General features: G+C 37.7%; 2 protein-coding genes across 4 annotated transcripts; both read right to left on the bottom strand.

The window, feature by feature from the left end:
• Positions 1–118: 118 nt before the first annotated feature.
• Positions 119–6,397, bottom strand: LOC123864872 (zinc finger protein OZF-like). Of its 3 annotated transcripts, none has more exons than XM_045905594.1 (7): positions 6,172–6,397; positions 5,072–5,583; positions 4,830–5,038; positions 3,193–3,361; positions 2,580–2,674; positions 893–1,071; positions 119–485 (listed from the first exon to the last, which is right to left on the bottom strand). In XM_045905594.1, exons 1-7 carry the CDS (start codon positions 6,280–6,282, stop codon positions 306–308), a joined length of 1,455 nt encoding a protein of 484 aa, XP_045761550.1. In that variant the 5' UTR covers positions 6,283–6,397; the 3' UTR covers positions 119–305. The 3 variants fall into 3 exon arrangements, with proteins under 3 accessions (XP_045761550.1, XP_045761549.1, XP_045761548.1); XM_045905593.1 differs by having other exon boundaries at positions 4,830–5,010; positions 5,044–5,583; XM_045905592.1 differs by having other exon boundaries at positions 4,830–5,583.
• A 412-nt stretch (positions 6,398–6,809) lies between these two features.
• Positions 6,810–8,511, bottom strand: LOC123864876 (ADP-ribosylation factor-like protein 16). The gene is made up of 3 exons (XM_045905603.1): positions 8,229–8,511; positions 7,230–7,328; positions 6,810–7,139 (listed from the first exon to the last, which is right to left on the bottom strand). Exons 1-3 carry the CDS (start codon positions 8,478–8,480, stop codon positions 6,936–6,938), a joined length of 555 nt encoding a protein of 184 aa, XP_045761559.1. The 5' UTR covers positions 8,481–8,511; the 3' UTR covers positions 6,810–6,935.
• Between the last annotated feature and the right edge of the window lie 15,150 nt (positions 8,512–23,661).

Genomic DNA, 23,661 nt, shown 5'->3' on the forward strand with positions numbered 1-23,661 from the left:
AACGTGAATTTAGTCTTAGAAGAATATCTTAAATTAAAGTGAATTTAGTGTTAGTTTTAGAATAAAATCTCGCGCGGGATTTGGTTATTGAAAATGAATCGACAAAATTTTATCTTTTTGGAAGTATTTAATTCAGATAAATAGATCTTTTCATCTATGCCATTATTTTGGTACTTTGAATCACCTCGATAAAAAATGGCGGCTTCAAATCAGTTGGGCTGTTTGGCGGCCACATTGTTACGATATTAATTTGATTTTTTAAAATTTTCTAACACATCTCCGCTCCGCTTCAACGAATATGCACTCTAAGGACGCGCGCCATCGACGAGTGTTTGTCCGTCGCGGCGCATGCGCGGGATGTCTGCAAGCGCGAGGCGGTGCGCGCGCATGAGGTGCGTCTTTCGCTTCCAGCTGTCGGCGAATGCGCGCGCGCACCCCGGACACTTGTACGGCAACTCGCCCGTGTGTGTACGCGTGTGACGAGCCTACGACAACATAATATTAAAAAGAATCAAAAGCTTCATTTGCTATAATCCGCTAAAAAAGGCAAATCTGTATTGATGCAACATGCACCACACTCTCTCCCACTGCGAAGTATTCAGGAAAAGCCAGCCACCAACCAAGCCCCAAGGGGCCAAGTACCACGCAACACCATACAAATCCACCAGAACACACTCGACACACGTTTCGCTCCGACACCGGAGGATCCTCAGGAGATGAACATAATATTATTAGCTTTTAAGGCTGGGATGTATAGAGCACTCTTTAACTTTGTCTAGACGCGGCGCCCGCGCGGAATCCGCACATGCGTGCGGTTTAGCTCTCGTATAAGTAGCTCCCATATTACATAATTGTTTTAAATTTTATTTTAACCATTAAATGTTTTTATTACCAGTCCGCTCTTGTCTGTGAAGGCCTTCCTGCAGTGGTTGCACACGTAGAGACGGGTGTCGGAGTGGCGCCGCGCGTGACGCCGCAGCGACGACGCGGCCGCCGCACGGAAACCGCAAACCGCACACGCGTGCGGTTTAGCACCCGTGTGCGTACGCACGTGCACCTCTAAGTTGTGGGCTGAGGACAAGTATATTATACAATTAAAGACTCGTCCAGCTTCGCACGGGTGAAAGTATCCATAGATTTTCGACTGCATTTTTAGGGTTCCGTACGTAAGCCTCCGCTGTCCTTCCGTCTGTCTGTTAATCGGCTGTTTATCAAGAACCGTAATAGAAATTCTCACTTTCACACACAAAAACAATATCATTGATTTTTAATTCTTAATAGGTACAGTAGATCTTCCGAAAAATATCAATGTAGTGTGCATAATATTATAAAGAAAGAATAATTTAAAACGATTTCCAGCGATTCACAAAAATTAGTCAAACAGCATATTGCTAATTTCGGCTTTGGACACATACTTATATATAAAAACTGTTATTCATAGAAGTAGGTATAAGTATAACATTTCTGAATAACCTTGTTTTTTTGTAAATAATCTACTTATATAATATTATCGCTTGATTATTATCAAACAAAGGCCGCCGTGACGCTTCGTAACGCGCAGCCAAATTTCCCCGAAATCCGTTTTTCATCAAAATCCGCTCAGCCTTGTACACTTTTATTCAGCTCGCTAAGTGATTTTTTTTTTATAATATTAACTAGATAAACTACAATCCCAGTCTTCGTTTCCATCTCATTAGGTAGGTATAATAGAATCGTTTTTTTCAGATCTAGGTATTTTTGCGATTGAATAGATCTGTTAGTGAATAGCTTCAAAATCTTTTACACGCTTTTTTAATTGATTTTATGCTCATTGTTTTGCACGAGACTTCATCTGTGCGGATTTGGCTTTTCAAACCCAGTATGAACCCTGGGTTTTTCCAGAATAAAAAGTATCCTAAGACTTTTTACCTTCCAGGATGCAAGCTATCTCTCATATCTCTGTGCCTAATTTTGTTGAAATCGACTGAATAGTTAAGTCACAAACAAACTAGACATTCTTTCCGGTGTACCAGCTGAGTTTGTTGTGCGCTCTTCTCAGACCTGGGCGCGTTTGGAACCCTCGTAGCTTTAGTTTTGAGTTTACGTAATTAATTATCACCACTTACAAACTACTACTTATCTTACAAATCTAACAATTCTGACTATCAAAAGGTGTCTACTTTGAATAAATGATTTTGGGGTTTTTTTAATATGTCTATTGGTTCTTCTACTCTGGTTGATAATGTAGAAAAACTACAAACAAAACCCTCTCCATATCCACTGAGTTAGTTTTAGCTTTCTCACTAAGCTACAAGTGTAAATTAAAAATTTATAACACAAGTGAAGGTTACAGTAACTAGAAAAGAGCTGATAACTTTCAAACGGCTGAACCGATTTTCTTGGATTATAGCTAAGAACACTCTCGATCAAGCCACCTTTGAAACAAAAAGAAACTAAATTAAAATCGGTTCATTAGTTTAGGAGCTACGATGCCACAGACAGATACACACGTCAAACTTATAACACCCCTCTTTTTGGGTCGGGGGTTAAAAATGGATAGTATCGATGATAAATCTATGTCAATGAAAATAGTATCTTACCATGGCTGAAGCCCCATCCACAATAAGAACACAAGTACTGCTTGACATCTTCGTGTACCTTCATATGACATTTCAGCACGCTTTTCAGTTTGAACCTGAAAATTAAAAATATACCATCACTCCATAAACTATAAAACAAGTTTCCTACCCTCTGCACTAGGAAAGACATGTATTGCAGAAAGTAGTAGAAATGGGTATAGGGCCTGACATCAGAATGTCCCGGAGTGTGCTCCGCCAGCTGTTTGCGTCCCTTGAAGCCCTTCCTACAAGTATAGCACACAAACTTCCAAAGTCAAAGTCAAAATCATTTATTCAAAGTAGGTACAATTGTACTCCTACTGATGGTCGAAATTGTTAAATTTGTACGATAGTGGTGATAATTAATTACATAACCTAAAACTAAAGCTACGAGGGTGCTCCGCTAGCTGTTTGCGTCTCTAGAAGCCCTTCTCACAAGTGTAGCACACAAACTTCGCTTACCTCATGGCAAAATTGTCACGTACCTCAAAGGACATTAGTCTTACCTCATGGCACATTTGTCACCTACTTCATGGCACATGTCACTTACCTCATGGCATATTTGTCACCACCTTGTGGCACATTCATCACTTACCTCATGGCACATTTGTCACAAGCGTAGGGCCTGACGTCAGAGTGTCCCCGAGCGTGCTCCGCCAGCTGTTTGCGTCTCTTGAAGCACTTCCCACAGGTGTTGCAGGCAAACTTCCTTTCATCTGAGTGTGATGTTGCATGGTACGCCAATTGGAACGGTTTGGAGAATGCTGGAATGAGAATTCATACTATCACTACTCATATTATCACACTAATATTATAAAGGCGAAAGTTTGTATGTGTGTGTGTGTGTGTGTGTGTGTGTGTGTGTGTGTGTGTGTGTCTGTGTCTGTTTTCGTGTCTGTGTCTGTGTGTCTGTCTGTCTGTCTGTCTGTCTGTCTGTGAGTCTGTGAGTGTGTGAGTGTGAGAGTGTGTGTGTCTGAGTGTGTGTGTGTGTATGTGTGTGTGTGTGTGTGTGTGTGTGTGTGCGTGTGTGTGTGTGTGTGTGAAAACCTAAATCCTAAATCGTCGCGGGCATCGGCTAGTAAATGATAAAGTGTGTTTGTTGGGTTTTTGGTTCGTCTGTTTGTCATTCAACTCATATTAAAAATGCGAAAGTGTGTTTGTTTGTTGGTTTATTGGTTTGTCCTTCTATCACGCCGCAATGAGGCAATGGATCTACATGATTTTTTGCATGGGTATAGTTAAAGACCTGGAGAGTGACATAGGCTACTTTTCATTCCGGAAAATCAAAGAACTGCCACAGGATTTTTAAAACCTAAATCTACCCAAGTGAAGTCGCAGGCATCAGCTAGTCTAAATATATTTAAAGAAAAGTCTTAATTCACTGACTGACACACTGTCTTAATTCGCTGATGAGCCAGCTCAAACTCTTGAACCCACAAAGCTGAAATGCCGAGATTCCCTTTATAATGTAGTTAAATTACATAATTTATTTATTTATTTCATCATCATCATCATCATCATCAGCCTGTGGACGTCCACTGTTGGACATAGGCCTTCCCTATAGAGCGCCACCACACCCGGTCCTCAGCCTTCCTCATCCAGCCACTTCCCGCCAGCCGCTTTATATCGTCGGTCCATCGTGCTGGAGGGCGTCCCACACTACGTTTGCTTAAACGCGGTCTCCACTCAAGGACTTTCCGGCTCCAACGGCCATCGCCTCTACGACAGGCATGGCCTGCCCACTGCCACTTCAGCTTGCTAATAGTTTGGGCTATGTCAGTGACCTTGGTTCTCCTGCGGATCTCCTCATTTTGGATCTTATCCCTCAGGGAAACTCCTAACATAGCCCTCTCCATAGCTCGCTGAGCAACTTTGAATTTGTGAATAAGGCCATTTGTCAGTGTCCACGTTTCAGCACCATAGGTGAGGACGGGAAGGACACACTGGTTGAAGACTTTTGTTTTCAGGCATTGAGGAATTGACGATGAGAAGACTTGACTTAGCTTTCCAAAAGCTGCCCAGCCTAGCCGAATTCTTCTGTTGGCTTCCTCATCGAAATTGCTTCTGCCTAGTTGAATTTATTTATTTATTTATTTAATAATAATATCTCAGCATGCTACATACAATTACATACAATATACATAATTTATTGATTAAGTACCAATTATTTTTTTTTTGCTTCACTGACTATTCTCAAAATAACACAATATGAATATTTTAATTAATACATACATTTTGGACAGTGTGCACAAGTGTACTTATGCCCTGAATGTTCCTTCTCCATGTGCTTCGAAAACCACTTCTTAGATGTGAACCCTTTCCTACAAACTGGACAAACACTCTTGTTTGTGTCATCTATAGTGCTATCTCGTTTTGATTCATCACCTTTTATAGTGCCATCTCTTTTTGAAGTATCAAATTTTATAGTGCTATCTCTTTTTGATATATTAAGTTTAATAGGGGCGTCTCGTTTTTGCAAACTGTATTTTACAGTGTTTTCTTTTTTTGACTCATCTACTTTTATATTATCATTTCTATTCATACTTTCAACTTTCATGCTATCTCTTTTTAACATATCAATATGAATAATGTTGTCTATTTCTATTTTATTATTTCTAGATATACTCTTATTAATATTAGAATTGCAAGATATTGCAGTTTCTTTTGATGCAATTTGCATATCATTGGTTAGTATTGCAGTTTCGGTATGTGTATAGTCGGTATCTTCATAAATGTCCTGTTCAACATAATTACTAACACCAATAGACAGTTTATAGTCTGGTAAAGTCAATCTTAGTTTAGTTGGTTCGATTGTGTGACTTTTTAGAGAATCTGGTTCAATAATGATACTTGTTTCGCTTCTCGAAGCTATGTTTTTGAGAGTTATGTTGACATTTTGTGCTTCTTTTATGAATGTGTAGCAAGACTCTATTTTGATAGTGCAATCATAGCAGAACTGTTTCGGTAGCTTTATATCTTCCATTATCTGAAATCCATGTAATAAGACTATACTTTTGATGAAATTATTCTCTACTTGATAACTAGTTAATGTGTGGATTTAGGTTTTATACAATCTCATAGGAACTCTTTGATTTTCCGTCATAATCCTATCCTCTGGGATGCAACTAAGTATCCCCGTGCCAAATATCATCAACATTGATTAAGAAGTTGAGCAGTGAAAAGGCAAGTAAAAAAAGAAATAAAGCAAGCAATATTAATTGCTTGGAATGCACATAATTCCAAAAAGTTAGAGTTGCGTGTCTGAGATCTAAACCCCAACCTCCTGAGTAGGAGGCAGACCTCTTAACCACTTAGCAATCATGGCTCGTGCAGACTGTAGACTACGCCTTTAGGTACTTAAATGGAGACTGGGTGTCGTCAAGCAGAGTGTAGAGCGCCCGTTGGCTTGCAATCAGGTGAAGCAATGACAACAGAATAGAATAGAAGACAGAAAGAGTTGGGTGCTACCTAAAAGAACCCTATGACAGTGACTAATTATGTACCTACTAACTTACTTAAGGATGCAGAAAAAACATAAAATTTAATAGAATTTCATAACTGGGTTTGTAAATACCTTAATATTCGTACAAAAACAAAACATTTCCACGGCTCTTCCATCGAAGTTCTCTTTCTCCCAAGAAGCTACCTCTTTCATACAACTACGGCATAAGTTAGATATGTCCATGATTTTCACTTAATTCTATAATATTTAACTAGGGTTTTAAATGGATTTTAATAGATAATTTTGTAAAATAAAACAATAATGGAAAACAGAAAAATATGCAAAATCAATACAGTTTGACGTTGACACTTGTTGTCAATGTCATTTTAACAAAGGGCTAGGGGTGGGCCAACTTCCTGGCTGGGCGTAAAACCCGAAATCGTCATTGGATTTATAACGTTCTCCCATAACTAGCGTTACACATTTGAAGAATATTTAGGTATATTATCGGTATTAAATAGATATACCCAATTATTAAATAAACACATATAAAAAAACTGAAATAGTACCAGACTCCAGTAATCAAACTCTACGACCTACGTTCAACAAAGTTTGTATAAGAATTATTTTAATTCATCATCAAGTGTTTTGTATGAAAGTGTTTTAAAATTTAAAAAAAACTAAATAAACCATAATATTTTGTAATAACAGCTAGGTCTGTACTTAATATAATGATGAATCATGATGATGCTACCCTAACGTTGTTGCGATGGTTATCACAGGTACAAATTAACAATTTGCGTATCTATTCATCTCATTATCGTTTGCATAATTTCGTACATTTTATTAGGTCAAGGAAATAAACTATTTGGCAAGAGCGAATATTTATTCACATTTTAGTTTACAGGCGGCGTGATGCGTTTTGTTTCTGCGAGGTGAGTGCGTAGGGTATCCAGTCCTGCGCCTGTCAGCGGTGAGACTTCTAGTAAAATGGGCTTATTCTGGAGTTCAGTGCTGAGTCGAGCGTATTGTAGCATTAGCAGTGCTTCGTTACGCATTTGTCTGTACGCTGCATCCATTTTGCTTAAGACTAAAATAAACTGCAAAAATAAAATAGGTACGTCACGAGACCGGTTGGAATTAGTAAATGCCGATTTAAAAAAAAATTGGACATTTATTCAGGATTTTACCTTTGCCTTCTTTAATTTCGGTTCAGCTAACAAGGTGTAGAGCATAACAGCGGCAGCGGAGATTTGGCAAAGGTTCGACGTGTCCACAACATATATTATCTAAAAACATTTATATTATTGACCCTTTACGAAGTTATGAAATATTGTGGACAAATCTGCATCGTTTGTGCACTACAAAGAATCAAATGCTTAATTCGCTATAATCCGCTAGAAAAGGCAAATCTTTATGGTACAATTTGCAGCATATGGCATGCACCACTCGCCCTCCCACTGTTAAGCTTGCAGGAAAAGCCAGCCACCAAGCAAGCCACCACGCAGCACCACACAAATCCACCAGAACACACTCGACGCACGTTTCGCTCCGCCACCGGAGCACCCGCCTTGTAATTGTGCATTATAAGGTCTATATCTCCTGAGGATGCCATACAGATCTGCCTTTTCTAGCGGATTAAAGCAAATTAAGCGTTTGGTTCTTTATATATCATGGACTTGTGGAAGTCCATGATATATAAAGTAGTAACGTCTGCAAACTGTGCACTAATTTATATGTAGCGTGTTAAGCCGTCGGTCCCGATTCACTATCACTGAATGTCTGATATTATTATCGTTAAGAGTTAAAATAGTCTCAAAAGCATACAGGGAAGGATCTGAGATTAAATAGCTATTAATTATTATCCCAACAATGATCCTACCGTGATAAATGAGAAAAGTCACAATCATCAGCAACGACGCAGAGAGTACCTGCCTACCTAATCTAAACTTAATATTATAAATGCGAAAGTGTGTCTGTCCGTCTGTCTGCTACGTTTTTACGGCCCAACCGCTGAATCGATTTTAATGAAATTTGGTATAGACATGGGATATATCCCGGGGAAGGACATAGGCTACTTTTCACCGGAAAATCAAAGAGTTCCTACGGGATTAAAAAAAAACCGAAATCCACGCGGGCGAAGCCGCGGGCATCCTCTAGTAAGCAATAACTTATAAATTCACGCTTACTTTTTCTACACCCTCGAAGTAATTGCTCCAAAGTGGTGCCATTTCACCACCAACTTCCCGAATCGAAAGCACTTGTTTCTTCCCAGCTTTGTTTAAGTAGTGGACATCGTATATATTTGTCCCAATTGTTGGTACAGGACTGTAAGTGTAATCAATCCCTTCGGCTTCCTGCAGCTTCTTCAGTAGAGTCGTTTTCCCCGACCCCTTGGGTCCAAGGCAGAGAACAGAAATTTTCTTTTCAGGATCGTCCATTTTGCATGAGAATTTGTTTGGTCAATACATCTTGCAGTTGTAGTCAGTAATTGTAGCGCAAAAAAAAGAAAATATTAGTTCGACTACTTGCCGATAGATGTCGTAACTTACAGTATAATTTAACGGAGTTCTAAAAAATAAACTTATGTTCTACGATTCTACATTTATTTTGTGTACATTTTTTATAAATCGAAGATTTTTACCCACTTATTGTATCCATCTGCTTAACAATTTAAAAAAAAAACATTTTGGATTTCAATGGAATAATAATTTAGGTAGGTACTTTCTCTTAATATTTTATCAAAGTCGTGACTCGTGTTCACTGAATAATTTAAATATAAAACGTGTTATCTACAAGGGCTCCATAAGACCTCTGTAACTTGAGGCATGGTTTAATCATGTTAGCCATAGCCCATTTCTTGTCATTGTCATTATGACGACCTTACACTGCATAGGTACCAAGCATCGCCGGCGCAGCTTGCTATATTGCTGAGGCTTTATAATGTCACACTCACCAAAAAGTAGGTAGGTAGGTACTTACGCTGGCCAATGCTCGAAATCTCAACAACCTAATTAATAAAATAAACAATAAATAATTTTAATTTTGGGCAAATAAGCAAAGCCATAGTTGCAAAACATTATACATAATTACATTTTATAACTTCTCGTCATTTTACGCTTAGTTAGCTAGTGATGTACCTGAGATGACCAATGGGTTATCGATTTAAACCTAAGATAATTGAAACGGAAAAAAATATCTGGAGCACGTACTTTGATAGGCATTAATCTTTATTCTGGTAGAAATTTTATAGGATTTTAAAAATCCCGTGGGAACTCTTTGATTATTATCAGTCATGAAAAGTAGCCTATGTCCGTTCAGGTAACCTCCCAGTGTGCCTGGATGCTGCTGGTCCCTTTTGGATGCGTCCGAGGGGAAGAGCAGTGTTCGAGCCGGTGCGCCCCGGTAACATGGCTAATAATTTCTCTTAGGAGATATTGTTGGCTATGGCTAATGACCTGGCAGGGGGGGAGGTTTCTCCGCGTGTCTCTCTGACTAGCAGAGGGCACAGTGGATGAGGCGGAGGATGGGACACGGGCGACGTGCGCGTCCCAAAGTCGGGGGACGCACTTCGTTGGTGCGTCCCGGAGGTGCGTCGATGGGGACCGAGCAGGTCCCCGGTGGAGGGTCTGCCTTGGCAGACGTCGCTGGCTGGGTCGCGGTTGTTTGCTTCGGCCGTTCCCGTGACCCAGTCGCCAGGCGACGCGCAGTAGCGCCGCTGGGGTTTAGTGGGTATTCCGGTCGCCTCTCGGCCGGCGAGTCCCACATACCCTCCCTCCGGGGGGGATGCGTAAATGCATTCCCCAGCGTCAAAAAAAAAAAAAAAAAAAAAAAAAGCCTATGTCCGTTCCCGGGATGCAAGCTATCTCTACATCAATATTCGATAAAATCGGTTAAATGGATGGGCCGTCAAAAGCTAGCAAAAAAACAGACACACTTTCGCATTTATATTAATACTAGATGATGCCTGCGATTTCGTCCGCGTGGATTTAGTTCGAACGGATAGGCCGTGAGAAGCTGGAGGACAGACAGCTAGACACACTTTATTAGTATGGATTAATATGGATTACTGTCAGTTGGAACGTATTGAACGCTATAGGTAAAACTGAATAAAGATAAAAATATCAAAATATACGTATTCGTATTTGTATAGTGGTACGAGTAACTATGACTATGTTCTCAGTTTATGACCTAAGTGGTAATTATTAAGTGGTATTTGATCGTTACAGGTACATAAAAACACAAAAATAAAGCAATAAACTATTAATATTGCGATACATAGTAATAAGCATATCTTTGCTATTTTAAAATCTAAATTGGGGGAAATACAGCCTGTGAATTATGCAGTCATATTAGAAGTAGGAAGCATTTAAATTGGCCACTTATTGTTGCTATGATCGGATATAACACCACTTTAAAAGGCAAGGTTCTTAAAGAACGATATAAAATTAATGCAGTGTTTAAGGTTGCTCGATCGGGTTTCAATGTTAACTTAAAATAGTGAATATTTCAATTTTAAAATAATAATTAAAATACCAATATGAATTAATTCTCTTGAAAAATACTTATTGGTTAAGTTATTATTTATATCTAACAAAGAGAATTAAAAATATTTTTCTTAGCCTATTACCTACTAAATTATAAAGTACCTACCTAGATTATGCATAAGGTGTAATTAATTTGGGGTACGATAGTATCCAAATACCTTCTTAAATACGAGTAACTATATTATGAATTCCAAGGTCGTGATTTTATTTCATTTCCAAATGACCCGAAGACATCAACTGACAACATGGCCTCAAATCAATATTTCAATCGAAAAGAACTAGCGGAAACTTTACATACCTACCTATTCAGACCTTCCTATTTATAATGTGGGTTCCTCCAAGGTACCTAGGTACTCTCTAAAATCTAAATGGTAAATAATATATTGAGATTTGGCGGGTGGCTAGTTTTTACATAATAAAATCATAAGTTCCTTCTAAAATTGTATACCTACTTAAATACATTTCTTGCTCTCAAAGGAACTACATAAAATACATAAACTAATAAAATTAAAAAGTAATAAAATCGACGCATGCGTACAAGGCCCCTCCCTACGCATTGAGGTTAGCAACTGACAGCAAAGCCCGCGAATTTCGGTGCGCCGGGCTGCGTAACTAGGACACACCCTTGACCCACTGACTCACTGCCAGCGCGCCCGCCATTGTTTTTCAACAATCAATAAATAATACGCCGAGCAAAACTCTTTACGATGGCATATTTGCGCAATATCAACTCATCGCCATTACTGCTGCAGTGTTCACAGTTCAGCTGTGCACCATATTTTTTTTTTAACTTTTTTTTCAAGGTCATTGGTTATCTTTATTTGAATTTAAAAAAAAACAATGTACCTACTACCTACACCTGGCCTATACTGTATAACTCTTTGCGATGTGATGACTATACGAGTGGGTATCGTTACTAGTAGATTGTCTATTACAGTCAAATGTGTTCACTAAACTGTTCAAGTGTTCAGCTTCTTGATTAATATTAATTTTATTATCGTATTTTTCTTTCAAGGTCATATTTTTTATAAATTTGTGTCAAGGTCATTGATGAAAACGTCAGTAGGTAAATATTTTTCAATCTCATTATTCATCGACATATTACATAGGTTCCGTATAGGTATTATGACGTATTTAAAAATAAATTTAATTTGTCAATGAGAAACTTTATAAAAAAAATCAATTCAATATTTTGTAAAAATCTGTCAAGCGATATTTTGAAAATGTGTTAGGTATAATATATTTTTTATCGATAAATTGGTGCTGATGGAAATTGGTGCAGCCCTATAGTGGCAAACCATTGACAATATTTTTTTTTTGAATTCTAAGATCCTAATATTAGATGTGTGAAGTAACCTTCGGATTCGGAGGTAGCATGTAATTTGCTAGGCTATATCTTAGGGATGTAACCATGGTGAACATGGTTCCTCTGGACGAATATTGTTCAGTATATTTAAAAATATTGTATCAATAAAATATACCTATCAAATTGATGTACCTACTTATTTCGAGTTCCAACCTTCACTGTCTAATGGGTTCTCGGATAAGTTAATGGTTTGGTCACAAGTAAGTATAGAGGTAGCAATCTACGCCCTAAAAGTAATAAAAATCTTTCCAAGCTACAGTTATAGCGGGTTACTTTAGAAACAAGATAATTTCCACTTCCCAAGGTTTCTTGTACTTGTCTACGAGTGCCTACGTCCTACAGGGAACTTGTGATTCTAGCAAAACGTGAGCGAAACGTTGATGCTTGTCAAAAAGTATAAAGTTGCCTTCAAACTACGGAAATATAATAAAATATATCAATATCGCTCACTCTACTTTTAAATGTCACTGTTTACACTTAGATGTAATATTATTACATCTAACAGTGTAAACAGTGACATTTAAAAGTAGGGTGAGCGATATTAATATATTATATTATATTCCGTAGTTTGAAATCAACTTAAGGACACTTCAGATGGTTTTACTCGATGAATATCTCGTCAAGAGTTATCGCTTAGCCTTGGCTGTAGTACGGGCTGTAACTAATAATTTTGACTAAGTACTTACCTTTAAATTATTAAAAAAACAATGAAACAATCTACAATCTCACTATTGTGTATAAAAACTACGATTCACACGATATATTATACGAATGGGTAATTAAAAAAGTATTTATTTTATTTTTGAGGTCTTTATGATTCTTCAATTGAAATGATAGATCTAGTAGGTGAAAATAATATGCTGAAATGATAAGAGTTTGTGCGTAAGGTGCTTTCAAGGTGCTAGAGTGAAGAGCTCAGACCGGTAAGCGCAGCGTTGGAGTCGGCGCGAGGAGCGAGCGTGGCGTATAGAATGCCTACAAGAGAGTAAGGCTGGAATCTATAAAGCGCACTTTGACTTTGCTCTGACTTAAGATTGAGTTAAAACGAGACAGATTTATGTGAGAGATATAGCTCTGTCTCGTTTTAACTCTGTCTTAAGTCTAAGCAAAGGCAGAGCGCGCTCTATAGATCTCACCCTAAGAGACCTACGTCCTGGAGGGTCCTGGAGTGGAGTGATGATGATGATGATTGGTGGGCTAAAAGGGGAGGAGGAGGGGGGACCTACTCCCAGATCATCTCCCGATGGTTGTTGCACATCTCCACGTCGCGTCTAGTCGATTGGAAAAAAGTTGAAAACTAAAACCCTATTAGATCGATCTAAGAAACTCTGAAATATTATAGTAAAATTGTTTTTCTGTCACTTGGTATATTTTGATGCTGTAGTATATTTAGGTAGGTATATTTATGAACTCAGAATTTTTCCTCTTTCATTTTATATCCCACTCGATACAATAATAATAATAATAATTTATTGAATTTGAATACTTAAATACACACAACAACAGTTAACTCTCTACACTAGCAAAAAAAAATTTTTGAAGACCACCACTTTTTTTTTGGGTCTTTTATTTTCATATACAATTAACCCGGACCTTTAGAACGAATTAATTGGCATCTCATTCATTAAAATCGGCCCAGTAGTTTAGACGCTACCGTGGAACACACAGAACCTGGATACAAACATACATACATAGACTGCTAAAATCATAACCCTTCCTTTTGGCTTTTCCGTAGTCGGGTAAAAAGAAGCCTAGACGGGTTTGAAACAAGTCGGGCATACTCCTACCAACACATGAGTTTGATCCTCAGACATTAATTATATTTATAATAGATATCACTCACGATAGTTAAAACGCTAAAGTAATATGATAAATCCACGTTTTTCCGCTCGTTATTCATTGTAGATAACTGCACGTGAAGTATGGCCGCCACTACAGAGGTAAGGTCAACGTGTAGTCTGCGCCCAAACTTGATTGCCTACACTGCAGTGTGTACTTAATATTTTATTCAAATTAATATGAAGAAATTTACTAAATATTTCTGTAATTTAGAGGTTTAAGCATATTTTTAGGGTTCCGTACCTCAAAAGGAAAAACGGAACCCTTATAGGATCACTTTGTTGTCTGTCTGTCTGTCAATCTGTCTGTCCGTCCGTCGTGTCTGTCAAGAAAACCTATAGGGTATTTCCCGTTGACCTAGAATCATGAAATTTGATAGGTAGGTAGGTCTTATAGCATAAGTAAATTCCAAACTAACCTAGCCCAAGCTAAGTTAGTTAACTTAGTTGTAGCGTACAATCTGTGACGAACATCGTGCCTTTCACTCGCTCGCGTGACAGAAAGTGACAGTTGTGACGACGCCACTTTACTTCTGGTAACTACTGCTTTTAATTAACTTTTTAACAATGATTACTTACTTTTTATGCCAAAAATGTTACCTCTGTTTGGTAGTATGGTAATAGCCACGGCCGAAGCCGCCTACCAGTCCAGAGACAATTTAGAAAATATACATTCCCAAATTGCTCTCGCCGTGAATCGAACCTGGGATCTCCTACTTATAAGCTCTCACCACTGTGCCAGGGAGGTCGTCAAAAGCAGGGGATCTGACCAATCCACGCGGGCAAAACTGCGGGCATCATCCAGTTTATAATACTAGTATGGATGGATAGTATTGATGATACCGGGGCCTTTGAGGCACACATCGGCTCGAATACTGCTCTTCCCCTCGGAGTTCGGACGTATCCAAAAGGACCATCCGGGCACACTGTGAGGTTCCCTGGCTGGCACCCCGAGTCGAGCAACCCTTTTTAGGGTTCCGTACCTCAAAAGGTAAAAACGGAACCCTTATAGGATCACTTTGTTGTCTGTCTGTCTGTCAAGAAATCTATAGGGTACTTCCTGTTGACCTAGAATCATGAAATTTGATAGGTAGGTCTTATAGCATAAGTACAGGAATAAATCTGAAAACCGCGAATTTGTGGTCACATCATTAAAAAAAAAAAATATGTTTCAATTTTCAAAGTAAGATAACTGTACCAAGTGGGGTATCATATGAAAGGGCTTTACCTGGGCATTCTAAAACAGATTTTTATTTATTTTTATGTATAATAGTTTTTGATTTATCGTGCAAAATGTTGGAAAAACACCCGAGTACGGAACCCGAGTGCGCGAGTCTGACTCGCACTTGGCCGGTTTTTCTCGTGAGGAAAATCCGTCATGGATACCACCAGCCACGGGGGAGGCGAACTATCGAAGTGAATTCTACGATATGATGAACGCGTAACTCCTTTCACCGGGCTCCCAAGCCGCTTGCGTGACACAAACTACAGAAAGCGACAGTGCTCTGACGTTACGCCGAGCCGAGCCATTGCTGCGGCTCAACAGAACGAGATTAACAGGGCTCTCTCCGTCACTCGTTTCATACCATTTCATACAATCGTAGTTCCAATTTCATTTGAATATTAAGCAACCAAAGTCCATGAAATTTTACAGACATATTCTAGAAACTAATATCTGTGTCTGTGGTGTTTTAGATTTTTCCAAAAATATGTAGTTTTAAAATTACAGGGGCTCAAAGATTTGTATGAAAATTTTTAGACCGCGTAACTTTGAAACCGAATATTTTAACAGAAATCTGGAAAACCACAGACATAGATATTAGTTTCTAGAATATGTCTGCAAAATTTCATGGACTTTGGTTGCTTAATATTCAAATGAAATTGGAACTACGATTGTATGAAATGGTATGAAACGAGTGACGGAGAGAGCCCTCTTAACGATTTCCAATTTAATCGCGAATTATTTGCCGATTTACATTAGCCGCAAGTATGTACCATTATGAGAAAGCGTTGTTCGTTTGAATATTGATCGTTCAAGCATGGATTATATCTATAGCCAGTTGGCCAATCTCTATAGACACTGGCCGCCGTGGCCGGTCGGGAGGACAATATTATTGGCTTTTTAGACAAAAGGTTGCCTGGTAGAGATTGCTCTAAGCAATAAGGCCGCCTTTGCACACAATTGTTTTTTCTGTTTTCTTCTTTCTGTGTTGTGTTCCTTTACGTGTGTTTTTGTGTGCAATAAAGTCTATTATTATTTTCTATCTATTATATATTAGTACACCATTTGACTGAGACTGCTTCGTGAGATAAGTAGGGCTCGAGTTGCGGGAGGGTAACAGTTAACTTAAAGCCTCACAATGTGCCCTACCGATTTCCACTTCAGCTTCGCAATCTGTAGTTTTTTTAGCATTTTCATAGTTTAGCATATAATTAATATCTCGGGCACCCCACGTGCCTGGGGAAAGAAACACCAAAAAGTTATGATAGGGCGCGCGGTGCATATCGATTGCTGCACATTGTACCATATTTATTATGCACTAGCTTATGGCCGCGACTTCGTGCGCGTGGATTTAGGTTTTTCAAAATCCCGTGTCAACTCTTTGATTTTCCGGTATAAAAAGTAGCCTATGTGCTAATCCAGGATACTATCTATCTCCATTCCTTTCAGCCAAATCCATCTAGTAATTTTTGCGTAAAGGAGTGACAAACATACACACACATACATAATACTGGTGTGATATTATATTACATATAATTACATTGCATATATTATATGCTATGCATATTTGTCTGTTTCAGCGGATTATAGCAAGTTAAGAGGATCATTGTCAACGATCCCCCGTCGATTTCCTACGTATGATATTATTGTTCTCATCTCTATCTGCCCTGGTTCGTGTATTCTCGGTTCCTAGATCGGTGCATTTGTGATAACCAATTCTAATTGCTGTGATTGGCTGAATTTACCATGTTCTTGCTGCGACAGTGAGTTTGAGCCACTAGCGGAACAATGTTAGCCGGTCAGAAATGATTGCAATTAGTCAACCTGTATGACGTCCGTGTTCTGTTTTTGATTACAAAAAAGAAAAAATTGTTGTTGCAATCATCAATTTTAGCAAATAGTGAAAGAGAGTCGACCAATCAGAGGTCACAACTACCGTCACACTTTCTGTGAAACTATGGCAGTAGGCTTACCGAGTAATGAAAACAATTTTTCATTCTGTAATGTCATGTGGCAAGTAGGGTTGCCACCTGCCTCTTTTTGATTTACAGGCTACCACCATCAAAAATACGGGGTTTAGATTTGAAGAAATTTAAAAATTTGAAGTATTTGAAGAAATAGGCGGTGGTTCTCTCTGAAATGCATGGAAAGCCTATTTAGATATTTCAGTTTATTTGTAAGTTTTGTATTTTTTCTCTGTATGTTGCCGTGTCTTGATTGGTGAACTGTGTTTGCAATGTGATTTTAAATAAAAGATTTATTTATTTAAATAGCTTTTAAAAACTCTAGTTTTGTAAAGCAAAATGTTATACATTTCATGCATACAATCTTTGCATTTTAACTTAAATTTACATTTAACTTGTAATTCCACCTTCACAGTATCAATACTATGGCCGTAGCCAGGAATCGATTTCGGGAGAGGTTTTATCAGGGCCGGAACTGAATCCTGTCATGAGGAAAATAACATTCGCTCAACTTTATGGGCTAATTACCTGGTTAGTGGAATTTCGCCTTTCAATTTGACAGTGAGATAAAATACAACAATAAAAAAGCGCGAGCGCAGTGAGCGTAAGTGTTTTTGGTTCAATTACAGAAAGAATTAAAGTGAAAGGGAAACGAGTTTAGCCATAGCAAGATTTCATTTTTAAAGCTCCCTATCCATACTAATATTACAAATACGACAGTATATCTATTTGCCTATCTATTTGTTACCCTTTCACGGCCCATCTTCTTTACCAAAATTTTGGTACTTACTATTCAGAGGTAACTTGCATCCCAGACATAAACTTTTTAGCCCGGAAAATCCCCCACGGAATTTTTAAAACTCTAAATTCATGCAAACGAAATTGCGGGGCTTACACCAAGTAATACAAATTCAAAGCGCGAGTGAAGTGAGCGCGAAATGTTTGATATATTTCCAAAAAAAAATTGGTAAGCAAATGCAAGAAATAGTGTAAGTATTATTTTAGGCTTAGGTTTTTGACGGCTTCCCAGGCGCAGTCGCCATTTCTAAATTTCTGGTCTGGTGGGAGGCTTCGGTCATGGCTAGTTATATGGTTAGTATGGCCCTAACGGCCAAGAAATTAGACTGCATCATCACTTACCACTAGAAAAGATTAAAGTCACGGGCTAACTTGTATAAAAAAAGGCTAACATCCTCAAACCAAGCCCCGCCGCCTTGGCTACGACCATGATCAATATCGAGTGGGTTTCGGCTACGCATTGCCGCAAAAGGAAAATATTCTTTCTACTGGACATAACGTCAGTGTTCGGTTTCGCCAGCCAAGTGCGAGTCAGACTCACGCACCGAGGGTTCCGATTCGGGTATTTTTTTCGACATTTTACACGAGAAATCAAAAACTGTTATGCATTAAAAAAAATATGCATAAAAATAAATAAAAATCTGTTTTAGAATGAACAGGTAAAGCCCTTTCATATGATAACCCACTTGATATATGTAGTTATCTTACTTTGAAAATTGAAAATACTAATATTTGTTCATGAACACATGACAGACGGATAGAAGGACAGATGGACAGACGGACAGACGGAAAGACAGACAGACTGATAGACAACGAAGTGATCCTATAAGAGTTCTTTTTGCTTTTGAGTTACGGAACCCTAAAAATATTTAGTTTTATTTGCCCCGTATTTTATTTTCATAATTACCGGTTTCTCTATCCTGACATACGGGGTAACCAGTAAAATACGGGGCCTCTGGCAACCCTATTCGGAAAACACTGTCACATTCAAGTTAATGTCAAATATTTTGTTTTCAATTACAGAAAGCTGCATCAATCATTATTACAATATTTTCTTTGTTGTGATTGGCTGAATTTTTGAGTTTCAGCCAATAAACAGACTGTTTGCCAATTAAACGTCATAACAATATAAATGCCAGAAAGTTTAACCAAATAAAACAAACTTAATGAGAACCTAGTGAGAATGCAAACGGCACACAATTTATAATACATATTATGTTAGTCGTATATAATAGATATTATAGTAGTCGTTCACTTTGGTAATAGTCAGATTGTCATCAGTAAAATTGATATTGGTCGATGTATCGTAAATTATTGTTTCGGTGACAAATATTTTTATTATCTATTTATCTTTGAACAGAATGGAATAGAATGAAATGGAATGGAATACAATGATAAATTTTTATTCCTGTAAACTTTTAGGTAAACTTCAAAGTGTTTTTGGATGGTCAGAAAAATTTACCACTGGTTCGGAATGCCGTTCCTACGTTTTCTAGGGTTTCGTACCTCAAACTGAAAAACGGAACTCTTATAGGATCACTTTGTTGTCTATCTCTCTGTCTGTCGTGTGTGTCAAGAAAACCTCTAGGGTACTTCCCGTTGACTCAAAACCATGAAATTTGGCAGGTAACCTAACTGCGTAATTTTGGGTAGTTTTTTTAATCGATAAAGAAAGTTTGCGACATTGTTCAATAAAAAATTTGGATTCCAACTCCTCAATCCTGATGTTGCAGGGGACCTGACTACTAAAGCTAATGGGATTTAAAAAGTGTCGATTATTAATTGATATTGAAGGTATCTATACCAAGTAAACACTTTGTCGTTGACCTCAACCCTGATGCTGTAAGAAATTGCATTCCTAAATCCTGGTGATCCCTCGGGATTTGAAAAGGATAATCCGTTTAAATATTCTTACGTGATACAGAAACAAGTTGCATCCCGGGGACGGGCTATTACGGAGAGGCAACTTTTGTTCTGGGAAATGAAAGGATCGGGATTTTTAAAAACCTAAATCCACGCGAGCGAAGCTGCGGGCATTAGCTAGTTGTAAATATATTTAGAAGCTACTATAAGATAAAAGATAAGGTACTTATTTCCTTATATTTTTATTGTATGGCAGCGCGCGGTTTTAAATTATAAATTGCACGTCCTGTCCTTTTCTGTAATACATTTTTTTCTCAATATCTACCGCTTTATCTCATAGCAAGAGTCCGTAAGACATAATACAGTGAAAATAGGCAAAATATACAATTTTTGCAGTTTCCACGTCAGTACCTTTCGAATTTTTCTAACAGTGTAAGCAGCAGAGCTGAGTTTACCATCAAGTGTTGATATGTGGGTGTTCCATAGAAGCTTTGCATCTAACATTATACCGAGAAACACGGGGTTCTCCTTTATTTTCAACATATGATTATTTATCAATGAATTTATGTCATTTAAGGTCCTGGTATTGGGCAGTGTGAATTCAACACACTTAGATTTCTTTGCATTTGGAAGTAAATTGTTAGCAATAAATCAGAGAGTGACCTGTGATATGGCATTACATATAGTATACATTGTCAAAAATTATAATATTAAAGCTGTGCGTATTGCGTGAGGAATAGGTTGCAAGAGAGTTGCAACTTGCAGGGTTTGATGCATGCGCTATTGCCAGCTAACATGAGACATATTTTTATCTACAGGCAACGTCTGAGTAGGTAACGCATACGTCTAACGCAAGTTGAAATGTATTTAGTTAGACCTATCGACAAGTTTGGAGTCGGGTGCAGTCTAAATGTGGCCCGTGTGTTTAGACTGTCCGTTTCTGTCAGTTTCACGTGTCGTCCCCCGCACTTCACCACCCCGCTTGCACAAATCGAGACAGCACGAAATTTTCAAGATTTCTGGGTGTAATTTCTGGTTTTCGTAGTTCCCACATAATTATAACAATATAAAATATATAACGATAATTTTTTTACTACATAATATTCATTAAATTTTCTAAGTCTGTGGTTTTTCCAAATTTCATTAAATTGCTTCGTTGTCTAGAAAAACGAGCACAAAGTTGGGCCTTTTTTTAAAGAAAAATACAAATCTTTGAGCCCCTGTAATTTTAAAACTACATATTTTTAGAAAAATCTAAAACACCACAGACACAGATATTAGTTTCTAGACTATGTCTGCAAAATTTCATGGACTTTGGTTGCTTAATATTCAAATGAAATGGGAACTACGATTGTATGGAGTAAGTGACGGAGAGAGCTCTGTTAAGCTTTTGGTCCTTCGTAGTTATATTATTTTATAGTAATTTACGGTGACCGTAATTTTAACCGCTTGTTAAGAAATTGGACCTAAGTCAAAAGCCCACCGTTGCGAAAGCGGGATGAGTCCACTAGTATTCCCATAAGCAAAATACGATCATCATCATCATCATCCTATCGCCGTCCCACTACAGAACAAGGGTCTCAGAATGTGAAGGATTTGATTATAGTCGGCCACGATTAGACAAAGTGTGGATTGGTAGATTTATATACCACCGAGAGCATTTTGGAGTTCTAATTCATGCATACAGGTTTTTCACAACGTTTTCCTGTACATGAAAAAAGCACAAATTCAAATTCAAAATATTTTTATTCAATTAAATTTTACAAGTGTTTTTGAATCGTCAAAATGATCTACCACTGGTTCGGAATACCGTTCCTACCGAGAAGAACCAGTAAGAAACTCGGCGGTTGCTCTTCTCAAGTATTCAATTTACAAATAATATGCCATACATAACTCCGGACCCCCTGAATAGGAGGTCCGTCTTAACTACAGGGCTACCACCACTGTAAAAAATTCAGCTCACTGAAATTTTTCGCTTATCTTATCGCTGTGTGTCTAATGTGTATTTATACTTATCAAATCGCAAAGAACACTTTGCAAAATTTGCCAACCCAGCAAATAAATAAACACCTATAGAGCCTCCCTAGCCTTGAAAGACAATATTCATGATTTATCAAAGACCAAGTAGGTGAGTAGCATTGATTCAAAAGGGAAAAAATCCTTCCAAAAAAGTGCCTTTTATACCGACATAAAAGTCGTGAATTTTTTCTGACGCTTTTTATTTTATTCCAATCTCTATGCTCGATAAGCTACGAATTAATTTGTTTTTCTGCGACATTTTTTTAAACATTTCAGTCATTGTTATTTGTTACGCATTGAAACTTTTGATGTTAAAATGTTGGTTCCGATTATTTTGGTATTTTTAAAAGGTTTACGCTATTTGCGATTTTTTTATTCGACACGTTGCAATTTCAACTAGTGTTAGATAACTCACCATAATGATATACAGACTAAGGTCTGAAGTGGACTTAGACTTGGAAGGGGTTCGACTGCTTTTATTAAACCAGGTGTGAACCAGAAAAACCAGGGTGCATTTGGAACCTTCGTATCATTAGTTGTAACTTTAAGTAGATAATTAACTATCAATTATTATGTTACAAATTCAACAATTGACAGTCAAAAAGTGTCTATGGTACCTATTTTGAATAAATCTTTGATTTGATTAGATCTATCCCGAAAACTCATCACGGATTTTCGAAAACCTAAATCCACGTGGACGAAATCGTCGATCGTGAAAAGTAAAGTTAACAGACACACTTTCGCATTTATATATACTTAATGTTTGTGTGGAATGAAATAATTTTAAGTAGATAGGTATAAGTTTACAATACGTAACATCGCAAAAAAAATCAGTTTCAACAACCAATCCATTATGCCATTAAAATTAAAAGAGAGATTCATATTCGGCAAAACGGTCATCATGTTAACGATAAAAACCTATTATTATCTGTGCACGCGATTACATTAATTAGACACATTTTTATGCGCCTGTCTCCCTCTAACTCGTGGGTGGGTGTATGGCTGTCTCTGTCAGAATGAATAGAGTCGGTGTTATCGCGAAAGCGGTCGCGTGCGCGGTGAAAGAGTCGATGACCGGCGCGGGGGCAACGAACGTCTTTGCGGCACCCCCCGCGCCCTGCACGCATCTAACTACAATGAGTTGATGATACGGGAACCAGAGAAACTTTCTTTTCGATTTTCCATAGAGATTGTCAATTTTTTTTAATTTTTTCAGGCGCTTGACGATAATCATCCATGATAATATTATAGCTGCAAATGTGTGTGTTTTCACAGTGCATCCATTTTACCCGATGACGCTAACTGCAGTAAAATATCTTGTAAAAAGATTTTAGCACTACTCCATGGCTCCAGTTTTTCCATGGCAAAGGGAATAAAACTTTTTCTTTCTTTTTCTCTTTATTGTTATAACTTTCTGGTACAAATAAAAAAATCTCTCTCAACTCTATAGATACCATACTGTGGGCAACTGAAAGCTTGCTGCTTGCACTAAGGAATTCATCAATTCTATACCTACATCTTTTTACACAATATGTTCAAAGTGTAATGGCAAATAAACCTAAAAATTCTTTTGAATCCACCCATACTGATATTACATGTGTTTGTGTGTTTTCCTTGCGTAAAAAAAAAAAAAAAAAAAAAAAAAAAAAACACAGTAAATATAATGAAAACAGATAAAACATAAAAACTAATAAATTAAACTTAAAAACCTAAATATTTATCTAAAACATAACTTACTGAGCTTTCCATGCATTTCGGCCGAGACGACCACCGCTATTTCGTAGTTCTAATAAATAATAAACTTGTACTGCAAAGGCACGGTGATCCTCTGAGCCGAATTGCATGGAATTTCAATGAATCTTATATCTACTTATATTAAATCTAAAAATAAACAATTATAAAATCTAAATAATAGTAAAAAACAGAATGCGTGTCTGTGGCGCCAAACTGTCCCAAAAAGGGAATCGCCTCAGCATAATGCTGTAGTAGCGTACGTGGATACACT

The sequence above is a fragment of the Maniola jurtina genome, chromosome 4, assembly GCF_905333055.1.
Source record: "Maniola jurtina chromosome 4, ilManJurt1.1, whole genome shotgun sequence".
Lineage (NCBI taxonomy): Eukaryota > Metazoa > Arthropoda > Insecta > Lepidoptera > Nymphalidae > Maniola > Maniola jurtina.

What these genes read in the sequence shown, in the direction of transcription:
- LOC123864872 (XM_045905592.1), bottom strand. Translation starts at nt 6,282, where the DNA reads ATGGACATATCTAACTTATGCCGTAGTTGTATGAAAGAGGTAGCTTCT. An exon ending in GTTTTTGTACGAATATTAAG is followed by an intron (nt 5,584 to 6,171) that starts GTATTTACAAAC and finishes CATGGATTTCAG; the next exon opens with ATAATGGAAGATATAAAGCT. An exon ending in TCACAGACAAGAGCGGACTG is followed by an intron (nt 486 to 892) that starts GTAATAAAAACA and finishes ATGTTGTCGTAG; the next exon opens with GCTCGTCACACGCGTACACA.
- LOC123864876 (XM_045905603.1), bottom strand. Translation starts at nt 8,480, where the DNA reads ATGGACGATCCTGAAAAGAAAATTTCTGTTCTCTGCCTTGGACCCAAG. An exon ending in ACTTCGAGGGTGTAGAAAAA is followed by an intron (nt 7,329 to 8,228) that starts GTAAGCGTGAAT and finishes AAATGTTTTTAG; the next exon opens with ATAATATATGTTGTGGACAC. An exon ending in CGAAATTAAAGAAGGCAAAG is followed by an intron (nt 7,140 to 7,229) that starts GTAAAATCCTGA and finishes TTATTTTTGCAG; the next exon opens with TTTATTTTAGTCTTAAGCAA.